Raw genomic sequence first — 26,069 nt, forward strand, 5'->3', positions numbered from 1 at the left:
ACAACTCGATTTGTGTATTGATACATTCTCTCTCATTTTATTCTTCACTTTCTCTCACTAGTTCTTATAGCCAAATGCTTTTGTGAGGAAAGATTTTTTGTGAGTGAGGTATCCTTGTAATTCTAAATGCGTAGAGTGTATAAGTTCTTCAAGAATATTGTTTATGCATTTTGGACGAACACGATCTATTTAGGAATAAAACTATGTGGTTGGAAGCTAAACCCGTTATAAGCTTTGGTTGGGGATTGTGTGATCAATTCCTTATATTTAGTTAGGTTGAAGAACCTTAATATGGTTGAACTTCACTTAATGCTATTATAAAGCCTTGTTCATTCAAAGGATAAAGTTCTTCAATATTGATTATCTTACCATTAGGTTAATGGTTAGCCCGTATAAAGCCATAGGTTAAATGATCAGCCTGTTAAAATCACAAGAGGTTATTGGTTATCTTGCTAAACCAGATTGAGCTCAAATATTTTGTAGAGATAAGTATTACTGCTTTAATCTACCGTTGGGAAGGAAGCTTGGTCACTTCAGTCTCAATATTTCAATGGAGAAGACGTAAACGATCATATCATTCGTATTATATCATCATGATTGTAAGACAACCACCATTTTCTTGTATAAGGGGGTTCGTAAGCTTCACCTACTAAAAGCTCTCATGTACTTAAACGAAACTCTCAAGATCAATTCTTGGGGAGAGTAGTAGGTCATTTAGATTTGGCCGAACCTCTATAATTTTTGGTGTTTTTCTTCTTCTCTTAAACTCTTTAATTTCCGCACTTTAATATTTATTTTTTTTGCTGCTTAGATAAAAAAAAAAAATCAAACTACTTAGATTTAGAAAAAAAAAATTCAAACTCTTCTCTTAATCCCGAAAAATTTTCAAAACCATGTTTTTTCAAACCATATAATTACCCCCTCTTGTGTGGAAAGTCTAAAGTCCAAAAATTTGAAGACCCGAGTATTGTAAAGGGATTCTACCAACTTTGGAACCAATAGAGTTTACAATATTGTTAAGCCTAGAAGAAGGGATAGAAATAGAGACAATAATGGACTTATTGGCACCAATATATTACACCAACATATTGTCCATATGCAAGAGCATAAGTGATGTAAATGCTTAAGAGCGTTAAGATCGACATCCTTACCCTTGTAGTGAATTTGAGACTAGTGATTGAGAATCTAAAACAGGTTTCAGAAAGCTTTATCCAACTTTATCTCAATTTTACTACCATATTTCCTTCTAATTGACCATATGAAAAAAATTAATCTAGTTATAAGATGTTCGAGATTGGTGAATTCAATTCAATTCTAAAACTCCTCCATGGAAAGTCTAGTAGGGAAGTGATTCCCCTTATGATCATGGTCCCTTATGATACAATTAAAATCACTAATGATGCACCAAGGTTATATGATTCTTCTATGCAGACTATACTTGCAAGCTTCAACCCCATTAAGGTGTTCGTCTTTCGGGATGGTGATTGTTACTTTATCCCCCCTTAAGACAAAGGTTGTGGCAGCAGGAATTATGGTATATCGCACACATTTAATAGCACTTGAGCGAATGTATTGACAAGATTAGGTCTAGGATGTGTAATAATGCAACCAAACATCTAAATTCTTTATAAAAAAATTATTTTACTTTGTACTATAATTCTTTATGACATAACAAACAGATCATTACCTAAAGGCTAGTTGTCTTGCCCCTTTCCTAGTTGAATTTCTGGTCAGGAATTGAAGTAAGCTTTCAATCCATGAAGATCGGTCTGACTCAAAATAGAAAGTATATTACTTCTGCCACTTAAATAATCATCCTTCTTCTTACCCCCAATTTAATTCTATGTCTATGTATTTTAATTTCAAATTAATATTTCATTCAATACTGTACTATACTAGTATATTTTAACTAAAAAATATCAAATCATAATCGCCATAATAAGTACTCTTTCGAAATACAATTACAAACATCATGGAGAGACAATGACAGAGAAGAGAACTGAACAAAAGGTGATGCTAAGAAATTGACACTAGATAGTTACATTATTTATTTATTTATTTATTTAATGACCGCGAGTGCACTTCACTCTCCATCTCAACTTGTGTCATGCGAGTGGGGGTTAGAGAGGTGTTGCAGTGTCTTCAAAAGCTGTCCCCCTTTTCTCTTTCCTCTAGCGCTACACTCTCCTTGAAGTGCCAACTCCACCGCACGCGCCACTTCCTCCGGCGGTGCCGTCTGTTGATCCGCCATATCACCGCCATAAATCACAGCCAGTACTCCAATAGCATACTCCTTCCCACGCGCCCCCGTTTTTCCCATTACGGTAACCATGACCGGAACCGCAAGCGCGTGAGCTCGCACCTCCTCCGCACCCTCCGGTATGGTGCACATGAGTTCCAACGCAGCGAGAGCTCTTTCTGCAGGAGGACCGTCTAGCTCCGGAGCAGACTCCACGACGGCGCCTACTGCTCCGGCTTCAACCGCGACACGACGGTTGGCTTCTGAGAGACAAAGCGCGAAGAGAATCTTGGTGGCGGGTTTGGATTCGCGTAGATTGTGAATCAATGCGCGCATGAGATTGGGAGGACATGGTGGTTGGTCTTGAGGCGGGTTGGGAACGAGGGAACGTTCTAGAAGGTGAAGTGCAGCGTTGAGGTCAGTGGTGAGTTGAAGGTCGGAGACATGGAAGAGTTCTTGAAGATTGGGAATGGTGGAGAGGAAAGGAAGGTGATGATGAGTGGTAGTAACGGGAGGGGGTGGGTTTGGTGTAGGTGGGGGTGTAGGGGTGGGAAGAGAGAATCTCCATTGTGTGAAGCTTTGGGAGGTGGCGGAGTTAGAAGAAGAGGAAGTTGAAGATTCGCATGTTGTTGAAGTGTGAGTGTGAGTGAGAGGGAGTGGTGGTGGCTGTGGTGGTTGTGGTGGTTGTGGGATGGTTCCTGTGGCGGTGGGACTAAGGACTGTTTGGCCGCACTGTCGAAAGAAGCCGCACGAGAAAAGTTGAGTTTTAAGGTGTTTGGGTTGATGGCTTTTCATGGTGGAATGTGGTCAAGGGAAGTGAATCTTGTGTTTTGAAAACTGTTAACAGTGATGATAGAACACAACACATAGAGACAGTAGTGTTGTGACTTGTGAGTACTGTGTTGTACGACGTGGTTCTTTCTTTCTGTCACCTTTGTCTAAAATAGTACAGTACATGGATAAATTCACTTTTCACAGTTAAAATAGTACTGGTAGAAATTTAAAGTTCACTTGTGCATGTTTTTGGTCGGTTAAAATTAGTTTTAACTGATTTATAATATTTATTTATAAATATTATTCTTACTCTCAAATTTAAAATAAACCATCAAATTTATCTTTGAAAAAATACCCACGTAGAACAATATATGACATTAAGTCATTAACACGAATCTATAAGTGTGACTAATCATCACCCTGCAAACCAATTTTGTAGGATTCAGTTAAGTTCGATCATATTTCTTGCGATGTTATCAGAGTCTCGTTTAAGATTCGATTGGACCACCTACTATCAAGTTTTTGCTATTGGGTCATCCACCATTTATTTTCATGCCTTTGTTGTTTAATCCTAGGCGTGAGGGGGTGTGTTAAGTCTCTCACGCGAGAAAATATATGGTCTGGACATGTGCTTATAAGTGGAGACAATTTTCACCCTACATGTCAGTTTTATAGAGTTGAGTTAGCTCCAATAACATTTCTTAATATCCTCTCAAATAAATTCATAAGATTATTAAGATTTTGAAAAAAATTATAATTCTTCAGTAGATAAAAATTTAGTCGGTTGACACAAATTTAATTGTAATGTATTTAGTTTGAATTTAGGGTGAAGATAGCTAATTGTTGACTGAAATTTAGATAATAGACTCCTAAAAGTGGAAAAATTCATCGGATTAATTATACTCCCTCCGTCTCATAATAAGTGTCTCATTTGCACTTTTTTTATGTCTCAAAATAAATGTCTCTTTATAATACCAATGCAAAATTTATTAGTTTTTTCCACTACTATACCCCCTATATATTAACTTTCACGTTTTCCAACTACTCCACTACCTATAATAAATAAGGGTACTTTAATAAATGATATTACATTTATCATTAAAATTAACACATCTAATCATTTTCTTAAAAACCGTGAAAAGTTCAAATAAGACACTTATTATGAGACGGAGAGAGTATGAAATTAGAACATCAATATTTATTTATTGAAGATATGATTTTGAGAATAAAGTTATTATTCTTGTCATCTTGATTCGGAATCTTAAGAAGATAAGTGATTGGATCTCCCTCTATATCTCACATTCTCGTTCACAACTCTCAATAGAATAAGTTGTAGAACCTAGTCTCTATCTATTATAGACCAAGGGTTAAGGCCCACATTTTTGTCCACTCCAATCATGATTTCAGATAATCTGCCTTTAATTAAAAAGATCACCTAATTAATAAAAGAGCATATTTATGCCCCCCATCAAAATTATGATCAACATGTTTTCACAAACCAAAATAATAATTGATTGCAGCCTACAAAATATTAGATAAATCATCTCTATCCTAAAATATAACGATTAGGGTGGCGAAAAATTAAAGATAATAATTTTTCTATTAACAATGCTTATAAATATAATCCGTCTTCTCTTTATTAATATTGATATCACCTAGAATATTGTTTGGAAGTGGAAAAGTTCCCACTGAATTTAAATATTCCTTTGGTTTATGGTATATGAGAGACTTTTGACAAATTTTAGGCGCCATAAGGGAAACATAACAATCCCTGCTCAGTGCAACCGATATACGGATGATAAATATACCTTGCTTCATGTATTGTTCCTTCTAACAACATCACTCAATTTTACTCTATTTTTTTCAGGGATTGGATTTTCTATAATCTTAGAGAAGATGTTGCAAATTTTCACAAAGTAAATTGGTTTATGATATTATTTTTTTAACTTGTGAAAGTGGTAAAATAAGACTATATTTTTGAAGAGGACTTTCAGCGTCCTGACAATCATGAAAAAACAATCATGCAGCTCATGCAAGAGATCAATAATGAAAATGGTATGAAAAAAATGATTAGGATGTTGAATCCAAAAATAAAAAATATATGATGGTGTCGTCTAGTGACAATTATGATGGTACATACAGGAGCCCTACGTTCATGGTTTGATGTTGAAGCTTATTTAGTGACTATTCAAGAAATTGGATGAGTGGATATGCACACAAAATTGGCTTGTGTGATGCTCTCACTCTCACTGCTAAAATGTGGACTATGTCGCATAAAATGGAGTTAGTATAGTAAGAAAGAATTGCAAATTTAATGGTTAAAAGTAAATATTCTATAGTCTTAATAATATATATAGTCTGTCAAAAAAGTGTGGATAATCATAATTTTCCATCCTTATTCCGTATTGAAGAATGACAAGATTTGGAAAGTTCAAGTTCCGTTCAAAAGTAAAGGTTTGGATGGAGAGTCTTTCTCAATAGGATTCTTAGCAAGGATCAATTGTTATCTTCTCCTTTTGATCTTCCTGCGTTTTCTGTTTTTAAGAGGTACCTTTTCTTTAATTTTCCGTTGGTGTTAAAGGTTTGGAAGAATGGTTAGGTATAGTTTTGAGAAGGGAGGGGCAAGCTTTGAGGGATTTTGTTAGGTTCAGTGGAGAGTTAAAGAAGAAGAATGGGAAAGAAGGAGTTGTTTGGATGGCTGTAAATAGTGCATTTGGAATCATGGGAATGACATATTGTTTAAAGATTTGATAGGTAACTTATCGGATTTAATTTTATCAATTAAAATGAAGGGATAGAAATGGTCCTTATTGGAGAGATTCCCAAACCCAACTGTAATTTCTATAATTTCTGTGAGGATTCCATTTTTTTCTAGCTTAAATTGGTGATGGTTGGGAATGTTTTCTTTTCAAAAATGTATCGACTTTTTGGGGTTAGAGAACCTCTAATACTTTATTAATATATTGATTTTTTTTTAAACATCTTAGAATACTTTTAATAGTCATATGATGTGTGGCCTCCACGTAGGGATGGCAATTTGGCCCATCCCCAGTGGGTACTCACAAAAATATCTATAATGAGTAGGGTAAAAATCAGCATAAATATGGGTACGGGTACGGGCACGGACTCGGGTAATTACCCACTTAAATAAGCGGGTATGGGTGCGGGTATGGGCAACTTAGTACTCAGTCTGCCCCATACCCACACAACATATATATTTATATATTTTGATTTATATTATTAAATTAAAATAAATGTCTATCAATTTTCAAAAATACATCGATGTTAAACCATTACATATGTAACATAAGTGTTCGTTTATTTCATAATTTTACAATAAGTTTTTGAAAACATTTAAAATGTTACTAAAAACTTAAAATGATATGATATTTTATAGTTGATATATTTATTTTTTATTAGAAATGCGGATAATGGGTACGGGTATGAGTACTTACATACCCAAAGGGCACGGTACGGGTGCTAAAGTTGTTACCTAAGCGGGTATGGGCTCGGGTATGGGGATTTTTTCCAACCGCGGGTATGGGAATGAGTACTATAGTACCCTACCCATACCCTGCCCATTGCAATCCCTACCTCCACGATTCCTTTGACATTGGTCTTCAATTAATACCTAACATTTTTCTTTTTTGAAATAATACATCACTCATTTATCTTATTAATTATGCTCGTGATTATTTGTATCAAAATAAATAGTAGTGATTAAAGGTATTTTGGTAAATAAAATAATTAATATATAAGAAAAAGTTGGGAGAAAATCATGTAAAAATTGATAAGATTTTTTTTTTAAATTTCTTATATAGTCAAAGAGTGTTATTTATATCATTCTACATTATAAAGTTGTTTTAGCTAAGGCTACACGGATCAAAAAAAATGTATAATTTATTTCTAGTATACCAAAAAAATCAGTCCTAAGAAGTATTCTATTTAAATTTTACAATAAATAGTAATATTATTAATAACAATACTTTGATCATTTTACAATAAAGTTTATTGGGAGAGTTAGAATCAAATTCTAATGTTTACCAGCAATTGCACCTTAGGAATAAAAAGAGAAAATTTAGATATAATATTTTGGTGTGATTTTACTATTTTTCAATAAAAACATAATAAGTATATAATTTACTCTTAAACAATTTTCTTTTATTTTCATTTTCTAAAAGTAAATAATATTTAAATAAATTTGCTATATTTTTATTGAGAAAAAATTATATTTAAAGAATTGTATCTAAATATTCAATCCTATCACAAACATTGGACAACTGTAATCCATTCCAAGAAAACCAAAGTACGTATCATTCTTTTTACATCTTAGCAAATAGTACATGCTGCAAAAAATTGCCAACAGTATTTCCACTTATAAATCCTCTCAGATTTTCTTTCATTTTCTCTTGTCCTCCTTAGGTTCTGGACAAATAGAAATTATTCTTTTTTTTTCTTTTATATTCTTGATTTTTTTTTTGGTAAATCAATTATTAAATTAAGAAAATAAGAGCAGATTGAACCAAAACAAAAAACAAAAAATGATCCGAATCTCAAATCTCAATCATATTGAACGATTCATACATAACCAGACAACGTAAGAAAATGAGCAAGAGAAAATAAAAACATGACTGATTGATTCCTCCAAAAGAAAACAAAACACACCGCTAGTGCAATGCCCTCCATTAATAATGCCTCTGGTTGGCAAACGATGTAACATCAATCTCCATAGTCCACAAATTAGTCATTTTGTTAATTCTCAGACCATCAAAAGTTTTTTTTTTAACCACCACCGCCTGGACCGCCTAATGTGATTTGGGAATCAGTTTTGCTATCAAGTAGTTTTAATTTCTTCCTAATCACAGTTACAGAAATCGAACTGATGTCCTCTCTACCAAACTTAAATCATTGTTGGACCAACTAACATCATACCATCAAAAGTTGTATGTTCTTATTCAAGATACCAAATATTATTGAACATTTGTATATGCTCTCTAAAAATGGTCGCAAGCAAGTGGAAAATGATGGGGGTTTAATAGAAAACAGTGCGTCTTGCTGTCTCTGGTCTGACCTCCCTCCACCAAACTAGTCATGTCCCACACACAGACATCTTTAAGTGAATTGAGCCAGAGAGATATGGGCAGTAGAAGATTAGGGTTTGAGATTTGGAAGACAACTATGCAACATTTGATTAGCCCTTATGCTTAATTATTTTCAAGTTTGTAACAAATTTGGGAACAAAATTATTTATGCTGTTTTATAAACAATTTTTATCTATAAAAAATTGAATAAATTTTAAAAGTGAAAAATAAAACATGTATAGTTTTAAAACTTCTATTTGATATAAACAAAAGTATTTTTTATCAAAAATGTGTCTAAAATTTTGTTTACTAAATTATGCGTTAATATGCTTAACATTACTTTAAAAAAATTGTAAACAGTAACTTTATATATAATAAGATTTGAGAATGAAAGTGAATATTTGACTTAGTCTTGCATTGATGGATCAAAAAGTAAGAGCATTAAATTTTAGTTATTGGATTGAATATTTGGTCTTAATGAATATTTATATAACTCAATATATAATTCTCTTATATAATTCAATAGCTAAAATTTAATTCTCTTATTTCTTATTATATATATATATATATATATATATATATATATATATATATATATATATATATATATATATATATATATATGGACAAGATCAAATGACACCAAAGTGTCAAATTTAGTAACATGACACCTCTGATAACTCTTTACCACAATCACATATTTATATAACAAAATTCACAGTTGGATGGAAAGGTATTATGATATAGATCATGTCTATAAAATTTAACATCAATATGAAATAATTTGATATGTCAACAAGATGCATAAAACTAACGTCCTACAAAACTTCAACAAAACCGTTAATTTTGATCATTCTCTTTAACATATCAAATGATTTCTGATTAATGTTAAATTTTATGGACATGATCTATATGATTCTCTTTAACATATCAAATGATTTCTGATTAATGTTAAATTTTATGGACATGATCTATATGATGTTAGCTTTCAATCTAACAATGGATTTTGTTATACGGATGTGCGGTAAAGAGTTATTAGAGGTGTCGTATTAGTAAATTTAAGAGAGGAGAGGAGAGAACCATTATTAGGAGCGTTTTTATACTGAGTGATGAGAGGAACAAATATTAATAATTAGATTAATCAAATATTATTTATTAAAACATTAATGTGACTATCAATTTGTAAAAGCGTTTTTATAATGAGATATGAGAGGAACAAATATCAATCATTAGCTATGAAGCGCCGACACGTCATTCAGAAGGCGTGTCGCCGCGTCGGACACGGATACTTGTACGACACGCGTACGACACGTATCTGACACGTTTTTGCAGTGTCCAACGAAGAAAATAATTTAATTGCAGCGGACACAGATACGGCACCTTGCTTTAAATAAAGGACACACCCAACTCAAAAAAAATTTAGATTTTTTTTATAAAAAAAAACCCAACTCAATAATTATCAGATTTTAATTTATAAAAATAATAGAGTTCTTTTACCTTTCATATTTCAGTTCTCCACTATAAAAATAACTCAATTAGGATTCTTTTTTTATCTTCTTATTCCACGGTTTAAAGGCTGATTTTATCAATATGGAGTGACTATGTTTAAATATATATAAATTTTGATGGATTTATGTCTTTTTTTTGTTGATTGAAAGTACTAGGTTTAAATATATATAAATTTTGCTTCTCATTTTAAACTCTTTATAAATTGTGTTCATACATTGCATTATTATATTAATATATAAAATATATATAGCCGTATCCGTGTCCTATGTTTTCTATATTAGCGGGGTCCTCGTGTCCGTATCTGTGTCGTGTCTCGTGTCCGTGTCTGAGTCCGGGCTTCATAGATCATTAGATAAATCAAACATTATTTATTAAAATAGTAATGTGACTATTAATTTCTCTCTCTTGATTAATCAATGGTTGATATTTATTCCTCTAATCTCTCATTATAAAAGTCCTCCTACTTGAAGTAACAAACTAAACATAATCAAAATAACCAACATAACTGTAAAATAATTATGAATAGTGAATCTAATATGATTTATTAAACAAACCCCCCTCCTCCTAAGTTGAAATGTAATTAATAGAGATATTTAGTTTGGACCAAATGAGAGAAAAAGGCTAAGGATGAAGAGGTGTTGTCAATATGTTTGCAAGTTGTGTAGAATTTGGGATGGACAATAATTGATACAGTTTTGCAAGAAGTTTTTCATTGACAATGTGACATTCTATTTCAATATGTTTGGTCCTTTATGGCATGTGCAGCAATTTGTCTGGTTGATTGATTGTCACAATATTAAAGTGTAGGGGGTGATGAAATCAACATTGAAATCATGTAGCAAGTATGTTAACCATTGTAACTCACACACGTTGAAGCAAGTGCTTGATATTCTGCTCCGAGAAGGATCTAGAGAAAATCATCTTCTTCTTGGATTTCCAATATACGAGGGAGTCACCTAAAAAGATGTAAAAACCTATGATTAATCACCTACTATCATTGTATGAGGTCCATTCTGAATCGCTGAAAACTTTGAGCTGAAGAGTGGAGGTTGAGGGAAAGAATAATCCTTGAGTTGGAGACAGGGGCGGATGCACATGGTGGCTTACTGTGGCTAAAGCCACACCAGAATTTTCTCTATTTATAGTAGTACTATGTAAAGTGAAAGGTTATGAATTTTCCTTAAGAGCAAAAAGAAGGACAAAGGATAGGTTCTGAGGGGCTGAATTCATAATATAGATCAAACTAAATATTAAAGCAAGTAGTATCAGCACGTGACTGTTTGTAGCTATAATATAAAATAATGATGTTAAGCAATTGTAGATGTGACCAACCATATAATTAGTACATGTTAAAACGTTAAGTTATTTAAAAACAATATATAGCTTGTTTATATATGAAATCAATTGAGTTAATTTATTTATTGTCATTTCAATATTAGCCGCAACCATTGATGGTTGTTGAATCTAAAACTAAGGGAAAAGCAAGTAGTAGTGGTGGTGACGTGGGTTTCTTATCCTTTGATTTAATGATACAATAGTTTTAGAGGAATACAACACAATCAACAAAAAGATCATAATCCCTTTATAGATTTAACCATTACTATTATTGATCAATAAGATATATAAAGTATTGGAATTTTTTAATAATTGATTATGAACGGTTTAATCTAAGTTTCACTTCTCGAGAATATATTTGTCAAATAGGGTTCATTTGATTAACTTAAAGTGTTTGATATAAAATTATTATTAAACATCGTTGAAATTTATCCAAATTATTTTATAGACGTGTTAGAAGTCGTGGTTCAAGATCAACTTAAGAATTATGTTAGAAATGTTTGATGTGACTCAAAATAAGTTAATAGATTTTTTATATTTTTGAGAAAAATGTGTGGAAATAAGTGCAACACATCTGGTATGATTTATAAGTTTTTTAAATTGGCTTTAATCTTACCGATAGCAACTGCAAGCGCCGAACAAATTTTTTCCAGTGTAATAAAATGAGTGATTAATGATTAAATGACCTTGTAACTTTTATAGAAAGATATGTTCTTGTAACAATTAACAATGAAGTTATTTTATCTAATTTTCAAAGAATAAATGGTAGATAATTTTCAATGGTAAATATATTGTATTAAATAATATTATTTTTTATTTTTTGTACAATTTAGTTCATAGTTTTTGTTCATGTTTAGCCACACCAATATGTGACGTCTGGATCCGCCACTGGTTGGAGATTGCTTGATGTATTTGAGGACAGTCTAAGAATCCAGCACATGGAGTGTTGTAGGTGATGACATGAATTGACTGAGTGTTGGACTGAGAAGCTTAGGTTGGGTCGCATGGTGCACAAATAGATCATCCTTCCAATGGGCCTTCTGTAAGAATTAGAATCAGTTGGGGGAGAATCACCAGTTGTGGTGTACTTGTGAGATTTAGTCATTAGATTAGGGGAAGGTTTTGCGGCAAGAAGACTTGTGTCATGTATTCAAGGGCATATTTTTTTGACAAATGGAAATTCCATGAGGAAAGCAAACTACCTCAATACCAAAGAAAAATTACAGGTTACCAGAGTCCTTGATCTTGAAATTAATGTCAAGTTTTGATTTTAAATTTTGTATTTCATTAATGTCATTTCTTGATATAATCAAGTCATCAACATGGACAAGTAAGATGGTGAATTTCTGACCATTAAGATTGGTAAAAATGGAATGAACTAATTGTGACTGGTTGTAATGAAAAAAAAGAAGCAAAGAGGATAATTTTGTAAACCATTGCAAACTGGCCTGTTTTAAGTCATAGAGGGAATTTTGCAGCTGGTAAACTTAGCAAGGGATGGATGGAACCAATCTGGGATGTGGTGTCATGTAGACCTCTCATCTTGATCACCATGTTCATGGAGGAAGGTATTGTTCACATCGAGTTAAATTAAGTGTCAATGCTTTGAAGTTGCAGTTACCAAGAGCAATCTGATAGTTGTCAGTTTCGCAACAGGTGAGACAATGTCCATATAGTCAATGACTTCAGTTTATGTGTAACACTTTGCTACCAATCGAGCTTTGTATCTTTCAATGGAGCCATCAGCATGTCTCTTGATCTTGTACACCCATTTACACCCTATATGTTTCTTACAGAGGAAAGAGCGGTCATGATCCGAGTGTTATTGTGTTGTAAGGCTTGAAGTTTAGTGATCATGGCTTTATTCTAGCAGTCGTGTTGAGAGGATTGCTTGAATGTGATAGATTCAGTTTGAGATGTGATATTACAAATATAGTGATTGTATGTGGGGGGTAGAGAGAGTTGTTTAGGTAAAGTTGAATAGGATAGGTTGGGGTGTGTGTGGTGGTATGCTATGAAGGTGTACGGTTCTTGCAAACAAAATTATCAAATCTTTTGGGTTTATGAATGATTTTATAGGAAATTATGGAAATGACTTGAGGAGTATTTGTAATAGCAAGGGTTAAGGATTGAGGATTGGTAGATTAAGTGTTTGTAGGAAGAGGTTGGACATTTAATGGAGAGGAGAAGGGTTGTGAAGCAGACTAAATTGGTTGGGAAATAGATTAAGATTTTTTTCCATTATCTGATCTGGTTTTCTTAAAATTCTTTCTGAATTGATTATGAGCCAAATTGATGAATTGCATGATCAAGGATCTAGTCTCAAATTAGATTTTTCATGACGAAGGACTAAGTATGTCTTGTGAAGTCATCTACAGTGGTTAAAAAAATAAGAATGTCCATGGACGGATGAGGGTGTGACAGGGACCCAAATGTCCATGTGAATTAGTTTGAATATTGTTTTTGTTTTTGCCATGGATGCAAATGAAAAAACATTTTTCTAAAACAATCAAAGCGTATAACGAAAATAAATAAATAAACTTAAAAGGCTAAAGATTAAAAAAGGAAGGAGTAATATAAAATTACTTTATTAAATTACATAGGATAACAATTTTGTGATAATACAATTTGTCAATTTATCGGAAAAAAATATAACAATTTCGTGAATTTTATCGATATATTCAGATATGGAATGCAAATTATTAGACTCATTGGAAAAGAGTGGAGGAGAAAATCAGTATATTGATAGAGGACAAATTTGTTTCAATCTTGCATAATTCATCCAATAGATGAGCCCGGCTCTATTAGCTGATGCTAATGGAGTTTCATTTGAGATTATAGTTGTTTTTCTTCTTTTATCTAATAGAGAGTATAAATTTTATTTCAATCTTTTAAGCAAATTATTGATAAATAGTCAATTTTGCATTTAGTACGTGTTAAAATTATAAAATATCAAATCAATTACAAATGGGAACAGAAGTCATTCATAAATACTGAATATAGCTGAAAAGGAATATGTCACTGCAATTAAGAATAAGGAGCATATTTCATCAAATTCAGTCTACCCTATTTGTTTCACAAAGCAACTGCCCTTGGAAGTATGTGTTTCTCCTTTTTAATCCTCAATTTACAACATCGTTAAGATCCTCCATACAGCCCCAAACAATGGACTGTAATGGAATTTTACACTACTTTTGTAATTCAAGCTACCAGATCTAAGTGAACCTCCGAAATTAACTAATAAATAAAAAAGAAACTAAAATTTACTTAACAGTTCAAAATTTAAGAAAATTATACGACGTATGGGGATGGCAGATCATCTCCATTTCTCTTGTAGATCTTTTCTCTCCGATAATACCCAAGTAACAAATAATGCTGCTACAAGGGCAACAATTGTTAGAAGAAGTAGAGCATAGCTGAAATCTTCAGTCAGTGAATCGTAAGTCCTGGAAGGAGCAATCTGAGTAAAAAATAGATCTACTCCATAGGCAAAGACGAGGGATGTAGACTCCAATTTGGCAGGCACTGTTACTATACCTCGCAGACCTTCTACTTTTAGGGAATGTGTAATATAAGACTGCATAGAGTCAAACAAAATGTGTGAATTTCAAGTTAAGTACATAAGCTTAAAGGGAAGCATGAGTACCCAGTTGGTTTCAAATGCTTTATCTAACTAGTATGCAAATGCAAGCCACAGCAAGTAAAAGCAGTGCTCAAAATGATTTCTCCGTCCTCATTATCATTTACCAGTTTACATAATGGTATATTAGGATTTAGAAACAAGTTATTAAAGTTGGGATGTCATTGTCTAACTCGCTGCCTCTGGTACACTGAGAAATTCCCCCGAGAAAGAGAAGGGACAATGTGTATTATATATAGTCAAATCAGAAATTTAACGTAGACAAAAGAGTTACCCTAAATCTCAATCATGTGATCTAATCAACAATCCAACGGTTCAAAATATGGAGAGAAAATGTGTCCCGTAATACTGATTTACTTACTAAAAGTATTCCTTAAATCTTCCTGTCGTAAAAAAAAACTTGCCACTGAGCATACAACACCACCATACCACCATTCAGAAAAGATAATCAACTAAGTTCCACACACTAATTAAAACCATGATTTTCATGTGGTAAGGTTTTATCGTGAAAATGTTTTTTATTTAGTTGATCCATATATTTTTTACTCATATTTGATCCATACATCTGAAAAGGAAACATTATTATCGAATTTCAATTTAAAAATTGTCTCAGTGCTTGGTTACAACGTTGGAGAATTTTTGACGCACTGTATAGGTGCTGGATACAAATGGATAATAAAAGTGGAATTTAGAAAATCAAAATCAAGGATTTCAGCTTTGATTGGCTTATGAAGTGTAATGCTTTTGTCAGCACCATGATTCTGCCAAAATTGCTAAATCTTTTTGTGGCCAGACAGTTCACTGTCATGGGAATTTTCAGAAGAGCGAGGCAAAATGGAAGTAGATCAAATGAGGAAAAGGGAAGAAAGGAGAAGAATGGTCAGAACGACAGGAAGAAACGCTGAAGAAAAAGAAGAAGATAAGAATGACAGATAGATTTAAGGAATAAGTTGAGTAACTAATAAATCGGTATCACGTGACACATTTTAAACTTTTGGTTTCCAGATTTTTAAACCATTGGACTGATTAGATCAAATGGTTGGCATATTATGTACTCATCCGTTCAAAATTGTCATCCAAAACATGTCCCCCAACCCATCCCCCCAATATACTCTGCCTCCCTGATCAGAAGCATTTAGATTTTGTGATATAAGAAAGAAATATGTCAACTTTCCATTGCCTTTAATTACACTCAATAAATTGCTATTAAAAAAATAAACAAGGATGTTATTTTGGCATGTATCATACATAACAAAGAAACTTCAGATGAAAATATACCTGAGAAATGATCGGTAATGAATCAGTAAGAGGAATAATTCCTTCTTCTTTCTCAGCTTGTGAGGGATTGAGAGTCCGCCGGGGATCCAAAAATCGTTTATCAAGTGCCAAAACCTGCAGTAACAATACAAAATACAATAAGAATGTCATTAGATTGAATTGAAGAATCGAATTAAAATGAGAAAACAGCAGATTGTTTTTCATCTCAAGCTTCAGCCATGCAAATAATTCCTACCTGATCACCAATTGTTCCAATAAGAAGCTGCTTCGAGGTTATACCCTTAGCAGTTGAAGTCACTTCAATGGCTTTTACAGAGTGAGTAAAGAAGTATGATTGTGATTTCGCTGAGATTTCTGGTCGATAATAAGAAGAGATGGGTGATGTAAGATTATGCTTCCCAAGAACAAACTTCCAAATATCTTTGTTATCCTGTGAAACATATTCCAGCATGTCACATCAGAATGAACAGACACAAACACAAGAAACAACGAACGGGTGAACATGAAAACCATGTAAAAAAAAATATTATAAACAAAATAAGTTAACAAGAACAATATTCAAATTACAATACACAAGTTAGCTGACATACCGCCCGAGACTGGTCATAGACCTCGATAACTGACATCTCATGTCTATGAGCCCTGAGATTAAAATAGTGGTAGACAACCCAGTTTTCACTAAATACCTACAGAAATAATATTCATGTGAAGTGAGTCAAATTTATATAATACACCTTTTGAATGAGAAGGTAGCTCAAAAGCTTACAGCATGAACAGGACCCTGGCAACCATGATGGGTCATGCGATGCAATATACGACCAGTCACGGTATCAATGATATAGATGACCAATGAAGCCTCCTCTGGGGTTGCTGTTCCGATTTCTCCACTGGCTTTTGGTGCTGCATTTGCGACAAAGAGTATATTCTTTGATATATACTTGTACAGGACATCGTGGTCAGTCATAACTTTTGCTTGAGTATGAACAACCTAGATGAAACGAGAAAGAGTAACACATTTAGGAAGAAATGACCAAAGACTCAATGAAAGAGAAATTCATTAAAAAATTTAAGCGTGTTGAAAACCTTTAATTGTCATATTATTTGTAATCATTTGTTAAATTGAAAGATAGTGACACATACACTCAAATGACTATGGAAAAACTAAAGGCATACTGATTCGGGAGCATAACCAAACTTGGATATTAAGATTGGCGAACATTACACAACTTGATTATTCATAGATCAACATCAAACCAAAAACTTAATTTCATTCTTTATAATTATATTGATTTATTTATGATAAAACCCCCTCAACAAACAAGGAACTGTCAAGTTATGCACATTTCATTAAAAAAAATAGGCAATTTGAATAATGCATGTTTATATAACTCAGATGGGATATCAATTTTTCTAAAACATGAGGTGGTCTGTATTAGATGAAGTAGAATATAACAAAAAAATGTTCTAATAATTGAAAACCTAAAAACCAAGGCACCATACCTCATTTGATTTTCTTGTCACTGTTGCAATTATCTTTTCTGATTCAGATGGGAATACAATTGACCATAAGTCCCTGAATACAAAGCAGTATTCATCCACTACTTCATGAATGCAATTGCTCTTCAGGGCATGACCTCTAATAACACCATTATCAACCTCAACAGAGTACCAGTATACATTTGAAAACTCCCGTTTCAGAATCTCAATAGCTTCAGGAGTTCTTGGGTATAAATATGCATGTTTGTTTACGTCTATAATAAGATGCAGACGCTGTTCAGTTGAATCAGTATAAGGCAATGGAATAACTCGAGCAACGGTATGAGCAAGATTCAGAGAATCGAGTTCCTTCCCTGTGTATGCGTCAAGGAAAGAAAGAACAGTTGGTGCAGTCAAACTTGATCCACATCGCCCAACGACAAGAATAGATGGATTCTCATCCAGTGCATGATGATGTGGAACCTGCCATTGATAAATGTTAAGCCCAACTGGATGTTCACACTCTTCTGATTTACGCAGAGTATGAAGCGCCGTAGACCAAACTACATGTCCATCCCCGGTATGCAAAGCAAAAACCTTTCCTGCCCTTGTAAGTACTATAAGCAACTTACGAAAACCATTATGATCACGAGTCATTTTGCTTTTCTCAGAACTCCTCAACCTAAGCTTTTGAATAGCTACTTTATCCTCAGGGCTTGCAATCATTAGAGTTCCTTTGAGTTTCAGCACATGTCCCTTTCAATAATAAATTGCCACATGAAAGTTCCACTATTAGAGCAGTAATTAACATTTTAACATTGAAATAAAATATATCCATAGAGACGTATCAAGTGGAAATGTGAGAGGATCTAATCTTGATGACCACACAACCATACAGTAACAGTCAAGGTTGTTTGCTTCAATACAATCTTGATCATACATTAATGTTGCATGGTCAATATTAATTCTTCTAATGAGATATACTCTCACTTGACACGCAGACAAACACATATACTCTCTCACTTGACACGCAGACAAACACACATGTATGCATAAAAAAATAAAAATAAAATAAAGGCACTATCATGTCCTTATCACACAAATCAAGAGCATACCTTAAGCCATTCAAATAGGTTCTGTTCTACTTTTGCCACAGATACACCATCCTTTTCCACAGGTAGTTCTGATGTTGTTACATCAACAACTGAGGCAAGACCATCCTCTCTACTCCAGACAATTTCTCCTTGTTGAACTAACAGAAGTGAATGATCCTCCATTACCATCAATGCTCTGAACCCATGAGATCTATCTGTCCTGACATAATTGTTTATGAATATTTTCTCAATATTTCCTCTTTGATGGTCTACTACCAAATCTTCCTTTAGCAAATCACCATTCCAATCATTAACATCCTTTACAGATAGGTGAATTTTATTGTCTTCATATTGAACAAATGCGAAAACATGTTGATTCTCTGAAATTGACAGGGCATTGCTAAAAGCTGCTGCATTATCAATTTTGTCCACCAGCACCAACTCACCTTCATTTGTCATTTTAATGAAAAGAACGTGGGAATTGATTTTTAATGCGAACAGTCCTGGAAGCCTTGATGGTAGTATTACTGCCTGTCCAGATAAATCCTTGACAAGGTCTGAAATTGGCTTCTGGTTGTAGTTAATATCTCCATTATTGAAATTTATTGTTACTATCTTTGACCTTACATCATCCAATACCAAAAACTTGTCACCTGGGACTGATAACGATTCCCCAGAAGTCCCAAAGGGAAGTGTTATATGATTATTCTTTAACAACTCTCCATTCTTAGCATTCAATTCATACACGTAAAACTTTGAAGAACCAACAAAACCAGCTACATAGATCACTTCAGTAGACTGAATAATATGGTTAACTTCAATGCTGCAAATAAAAGATACAAAACATCAATGGCACTCTTTTGCTTCAAAAAGAACAAATGGCTTATCAAACTCCAAATCTGTCATACCTCTCACCGGCAAAATCTTTCCTCCAGAGAATTTCACCGTCTATGCCAGAAATGGCATGGAGATACCCTTTACCATAAACAAGAATCAAATCATCTTTGTCAGCTTTCAAATTTTTCTGCAAAAGGTAAGAGCTGCAGTTAATTGCATGCACTCCCAATTTCAGGTACAGCTAAATAAACCAAGGCCAATGAAGGTTATGACAGTAACAGAGGGCCAGTGCAGATTCACAAAGAAGCCAATGCATACAAAATTACCCGGCCCCACTATCAACCCACCAAATAAGGGTGGGTAGGTTAGCCTATTTTGAAAAATGGGTTGGTTAAGCGAACTCACAGTTTTATGGCAGTCAACTTGTTTTAACCAATGAACATTTTAATAAAATGAAGTCATTAAGAAGCAAAGTTGAAATGAATAGAGCTTCTGGAAAAAGAAAACTAATTTAGTGAGATTAGATGTAAAAATGTGAATGAGAATAGAAATTAAGTTTGGATTAATAAAAAGTTTCAAGTAATAAAAAATGAAAAATTAATTTTTTTTAAAGACCTGGTAGATCAACCCCCCGTTCTACCTCCAACTTGTGGGTTAGGAAGACCAGGGTTATGTAACCTAATCCACCAAAAATGACAGATAAATAATCTTAACAGAAAAGGCCAAATCCACTTTCCACCTCTACAGATTCATATGGCAGTGCCAGAAAAGAAATTCGGACAAATGAGAACTGGGTCTGTGAGGAAATCTTAGGGGATTTAGGCTGCAGCACCAAAAAAATGTTAACTTAAAGACCATTTGGCTGATTGAAAGTAGCTTAGTAACCTTGGGCCATGGGGTTTAGGAATAAAAGATACATACAGTACAGTAAAGTCAACGTCATAAAAATTTATCATAATTTTTTCAGAATAAAAAATCAGATAATTTTACCAAACTGTTGAGAAAAAAGAGTAAATTCTAAATGGCTCTCTTAGTTTCAATTTTCATTCAGAGGGTTATTTAAAAGAAAGACTAAATTTAGACTGAATCCATCACATCTAATTCCAGAGTTTGGTCCTTAGAATAATTCCCCTTTTCTATTGACTTATATTTCAAAGGTGTTATCCGTTTTGAAACCGCCGCTCAGTTTTCCGTTGTTAAGTTTAAAGGAAACGCTATTATTTGGCCTATGCCAATGATGATGCCAAATATATGCTGCAAGTGAGTAAGGCTAAAGTGCTAAACAACTATTTGTCCATGACTTTATGTAATTTGCAAATATGGAAACCACAATCGTGTAATCTTTAAAATGCTTAGTGACTAGGAATATGTGGAATAGAATGTTTGCATTTTGCAAGTATTGTAGTTTCAAACTTTAAACATTGTGTGGGCCTTTTTATTAGCATTAAGAGCTTCCATTTGAGCAACAACAAAAACCTTCTCCACTAAATGACATCATTCTATATGGAATTTTGGATTGAATGATGCCATAAGCATGTTAAATAACCAAGTACTCGTATGTTTGAAGGATCAAGAAAATAACATATTGGTGGTATATTTGCATTACCATGAAGCATTTAGCTAGGAAGTAGGGATTGAATCTATAAGCATCAACTTATGGCACCTTATTTACTAAGCCCTTCATTGCAATGCATATTAAAGAGGTTTTCTTTAGTTATGTTTGAGAGAATTAGAAGGTCTATTGTACTAATTACGTTTCAATTTATGTATCAGTCCTTTTAACAGCTCTAGAGGATGCTCACTTTATGTATGCATCCTTTACACAACTTTGGAGGAGGTTGTACCCTTTATATCTGATACTGTTTTCATATCTTTTTTGTGGCATTCTTACTTTACTCGATAAGAAACCACGAATCACATTTCATATGCATATAACAAGTTATGGTACTCATCAGAAAAACACTTACTGGAATGTTTAATATTGACTTTGATTCTTTTGATCCTTGAAGGGAAGACTCCCAAACCATCTGCCCATCAGGTAAGTTCCATGCTCTCAATATACTTCCACCAGAGGAAAGAGTAATGACATCTGAAACATTTAAAAAAACACTTATGAACTCATTAAGTAATATACGATAAGACTATAACTAAACTGCGTAGAAAAAAGGGATAGAAAAGGATCATTGTAACAAGAAGAATCCTCAACATTAACATCACATCTCAATGTTGATACATTTTATGATAAATTATATATTTTGTGCATTACAATTAAAGCAGATAGCATGTAATATCATTTTTTATTCAAAGATACCAAACAAACACGGATTAAGCATAATACATTTTCCAAGGGCAATGTCGATTCCATCAACAACATCATTGGTCCCAAGAACATGCCTCCAAACTGCAAGCAACAAAAACACAGTTCGTCATTTTCTAATTCAAAACAAGAGAAAACAAATAATCAAGCAAGCATTCAATGGTTACTGCTTGGAAAGCCATGATTTACTTTGAAAGCAACATCAGTCATAAGCCATAACCAATGGAAGCTCCAAACACAATATTACATTCCTAACAACTAAACTAAATACACAACAAAATCAGTTAAGCAAATTAGCCATACATATCTCTCCATGACGAAGGTCAAGTGAAGCCACAACATTCTCTTCAGTGGACACTAAAACACGCTTTCGCCCAGTCTTTTGAGTATGAAACACAGCATGCTTTACCTTCCCAATATACTGTTGGTGCCTGCAATCAGTATCCAAAACATATCAACCACACACTAACATTTAAAAAGCATAAAAGCAAAATTCAAACATCACAATCAGAGTAATCACTTTTTAAGCACAAATTCGATTCGGTTCAAACATACAAACCTATCAACACATCAACTAGGGTTTAGATTAACTAGCTAGTACTTCTAACAACATCAACAAGTTTCAAATTAGAAAGAATATAAAACTAGATCGATGATTCAGAGCGATCGTTACGAGTGAAGAACGAAAACTATTCAAATTGAAGGTAAAGTAATTCAAACAAATCGAATTCTCGCGTCGATTGATGTATGGATGAATAAGAGTGCGAATTGAACTCACCAATCCATGAGACCAACTTGATCTTCGTAAATCGAAGAAGCGAGATTGGTTAGAGAGAGAAAAAGAAGAAGGGTGAGAAAAACCCTAATCGCCATGGTGATGGCGATTCAGCACTACGGAAGGATCTGAAGAGTGAGTGAGTGAGTGAGTGATGAATATTGTTAACCTCGCAGTCCACGGCGTTTGTTAGGAAGATAGAAGCCAAGCCGACTTCTCCCAGAACGCAATGTTTATTTTGGGTTAAAATTTGATTCGTCTAATTAAGGTCACTTTTAGTATTAAAATAACAAAATTGGGGGTTGTTTAAATTATCAATATTTATTGGGAAAATGGGGTGTACACCCGTTGGAATTTTTATTTAAATAGTCTATTTAAAAATAAATAAACTCTTCTACTTTAAAAATTATTTTTCAAAAAATATTCTTATTTGAAGTCTTATATTTAATATCATAGTTTAAATTTCAGTTTATAATAATAAATTTAAGAATTTAAGTGATATGTATAGATAGTGTAAAGATGTTTTACATGACTTTTCTTTAATCACATATAAAATAGTATTTAAAAATAATTGTGATGGATTGAAACTTTATAAAAAATGTACCTTGACAATATCTACTAATTAATCTCTAAATTTAAATATTTAAAGAATTAATATAACTTAATAAATATAAATTGTTAAAATAATAATAATTTTATAAATTATTTAAAAGTATATAATCTAATATCTAATATAATATTAATAATGTAATACCTCATTTTTATCTAATTCGCTTATTGTCTTTTAAACGGGATTCCAAGAGGATAAGTTGGTTAATGAATAACTGAATAGGAGTAAGTTATTAAGTGGAGAACTAAAAAGGAAGTGGCAAGGTTGTATTTTGGCATTAGTAATAAGGGCAATAAAGACTTTTTCTATGAAATTATATTTAAGTCTAACCAAGACCAAGTCTCACCATATATTCCTTCTCTTACTCACAAAATTCAGAATTTGAAGGAAGTGTTGGAGAAAAAGAAAAAAATCAAATGGAGCAAGAGAAAGAGGGAGAGAGCTCGTGGAGGAGGGCAAGGAAGGAGAAGTCCAAGACTTCTTGCATGCATCGTCATCATTATCATCATTGTTTTATCCCCATCATCAACTCAGATTTTGTTGTTAAAGGTGGGTTCCTGGGTAAAAACCTTGGGGTAAATGTTAGGGTTACATAATAAGTGATTTTTGGGTTTAATGGAAATAAGTGATGTTCTTATGCTAAATATGTTGATTTTGTGTTTAATTTGAGAAATGTGATGCTTGATTGTGTTGCATACTTGCATGTTGTTGCGAATTATGAAGATGCATGATCCTTGATTACATGAATATGCTTGCCTATTATCTATGTCATTTACATGTAAAAGCATATTAAGAATGACTATGTTATATTTGGGTCTGTTTGGATTGAGAATCAAATGCTTTGGAACTGATACAATTTAGGAAATGTAGCATTTTTAGTTCTGGTTTAGTGAGCAGTTGATTGCTATAGTGGAGCAATTGATTGCACTCTGCTCAAAATATGTGATTTTGCTTTTGGTTTAGTGAGCAATCGATTGCATAGGTCAAGCAATTGATTGCACTGTGAAAAATTGTCATTCTGTATATTCCGTTCAGTGAGCAATCGTTTGCACAATAGTGTAAATCGATTGCACCTGACAGAAAATTACCCATTATTGTTTCGACCATAATTGGAGTTTCGTAACTCGGAATTAGGCGTCGCCGGAGGCATTAGAAAGATAACGCAAAAGGCTATGAGATGCCTAAGCTTCCACAAGTTTATCACACCCTTTAGTATTAATAAAATCCATGTGTATGTTCATGTATTTGTATTAATAAAAGATAAAACTTGGTAAGGTGAACCTTAGGAAGCCTAAGCAAGAGTAATGGCTGGTAGTTGACCGCTATTCCCTTTTCCACTAAGCGGCTACTTCTGAAGTCCTACAATCTAATGGTGTAGTAAATATGGGACGAGGGGTTAGAGAACAGACACAAGGATAGTAACTGCGAGTAGGCATGTTACATATATGTTGGTTATTTCTTGTGAAGTAACTCCAAGGATGCCCCTGTGCCACATATATTGCAGGCATTCCTCGAGCTTGGGCCTCAGGAATGATTCGTGCTCCGTAGTTCAGGAGATATTATTGTGAAGTAGTTATTTTTGCATATAGTTTCGCGACACTTATCGACTCTTTTTTCTCAACTTGTGCGTGAATGCACACATTTTTGTTATATTTGTACATAATACGTTTTATTTGAGTATTGATTCATTTATATACCTTTTGATAGTTTTTCATTCATTTTATAGGTATTATTGCATATTCGAGCCTCGAGCAATAAAGTATCAAAGGCACGGTTTTGAATACGCAGTTTTGGAGCAATAAAGAGGAAAAACTTTGTAGAGCCCGCTAAGCCCAGTCCATAGCATGCATGCTACCACTTTCAATAACAGAGGCAGAGCTGAGTTTTGAAGTCTGCTTAGCGCGGTCAGCCTGCTAAGTGCAGTCCCTTTTCCTGTACCAAATATTTTGTAATAAAGTGCAAGCGCATTGAGCCTGCTTAGCGCGCTTGCGTAAATTTTGCTTATATCTTTCTCATTTCAGCATAGTTTAGGCTATGTCTTTGGGGAATATTTGTTCCAAATTCATAAATTTTATTCTTAGGTTAGGATTAGCTTAGAAAACAACATTGGGCCGTGCACTTGGATGATCGAAGTGGATTCTTCATCAATCGGAGCTAACAACCCGTGAGATGTTTGGTTTATCTCCTCTACTCTTTGTGTATTTCTCTTTTGTTGGGTTTTGTTTGTATATTTACGATGAACATATGTATATTTATCGCTCATGGCATTGTATAAAACTTGCTTTACAAATCGTTATTGTTATCTTCCCTAGTCTTTTGGCGTTTATGTTTGGATTTGTGTTGTTGTAGAGATGTACCTCACAAATTCTAATTAGGGATAGACTTTTGTTAGCTTCTATAGACTCTAGAGATGGATTTAGAGCTAAAAATCACTATGTATAGAATCTTAATGCTTTCTTGTTTGAATTGCGCGTGAGAGATCGCCAATGCGAGAATACAGATGTTCTCGTAACTTTGCGTTAGGGATAACCTCGGTTGTGATACGTCACATTGGTGCTTCAGAGACGAACACTAATATGAGAGATGCATGATGGTAATGAAGAGTATCGTAGGTTGAGTGCATTCTAACCTGATCATTCCCTGTGGACACGATAATTTCTAGAGTAATACGTGAGGGTAAGACTTCTGCTTACTTTTGTCCTTCTTCTTGTCGAACTTACCGTCATTTCGTAAGAATTTTCCCTTAATGGCCAAACCTTCACCAACAGTCGAAGTTTTATGCACCTTTCATTCGTTCAAGTCCTTAGAATACAGGGCTGATTGAACTTCTTCAAAGGTCATGGACTCCCTTCGTTACAAGAGAGTTTCTTTGAAGTGAGCATGTGTTTGAGGCAAATCGCACAATAGTAATAGCGATTGATCTTCATCATCGATCTTCATATCAATATTTTCAAAATCAAGAATAAGCTTATTGAACATATCCAATTGCTCAGCCAACACTTTGTCTTCAATCATCTTGAATGAATACAAAGCTTGCTTCAAGTAGAGTCGACTCACCAACGATTTGGTCATGTACAAACTTTCAAGTTTTACCCATAACCTTG

General features: G+C 33.6%; 2 protein-coding genes across 2 annotated transcripts; both read right to left on the bottom strand.

Moving 5' to 3' along the window:
• Positions 1-1,917: 1,917 nt before the first annotated feature.
• On the bottom strand, positions 1,918-3,159 carry LOC131654753 (U-box domain-containing protein 26). Its single transcript, XM_058924691.1, has one exon. It carries the CDS (start codon positions 3,032-3,034, stop codon positions 2,096-2,098), a length of 939 nt encoding a protein of 312 aa, XP_058780674.1. The 5' UTR covers positions 3,035-3,159; the 3' UTR covers positions 1,918-2,095.
• Positions 3,160-13,938: 10,779 nt separating this feature from the next.
• On the bottom strand, positions 13,939-22,605 carry LOC131660060 (uncharacterized). The gene is made up of 12 exons (XM_058929188.1): positions 22,359-22,605; positions 21,884-22,011; positions 21,602-21,664; positions 21,231-21,352; positions 19,335-19,450; positions 18,448-19,249; positions 17,357-18,088; positions 16,623-16,844; positions 16,447-16,542; positions 16,092-16,286; positions 15,857-15,970; positions 13,939-14,515 (listed from the first exon to the last, which is right to left on the bottom strand). Exons 1-12 carry the CDS (start codon positions 22,451-22,453, stop codon positions 14,255-14,257), a joined length of 2,946 nt encoding a protein of 981 aa, XP_058785171.1. The 5' UTR covers positions 22,454-22,605; the 3' UTR covers positions 13,939-14,254.
• Between the last annotated feature and the right edge of the window lie 3,464 nt (positions 22,606-26,069).

The sequence above is a fragment of the Vicia villosa genome, linkage group LG3 (genome assembly GCF_029867415.1).
Source record: "Vicia villosa cultivar HV-30 ecotype Madison, WI linkage group LG3, Vvil1.0, whole genome shotgun sequence".
Classification (NCBI taxonomy): Eukaryota; Viridiplantae; Streptophyta; class Magnoliopsida; order Fabales; family Fabaceae; genus Vicia; species Vicia villosa.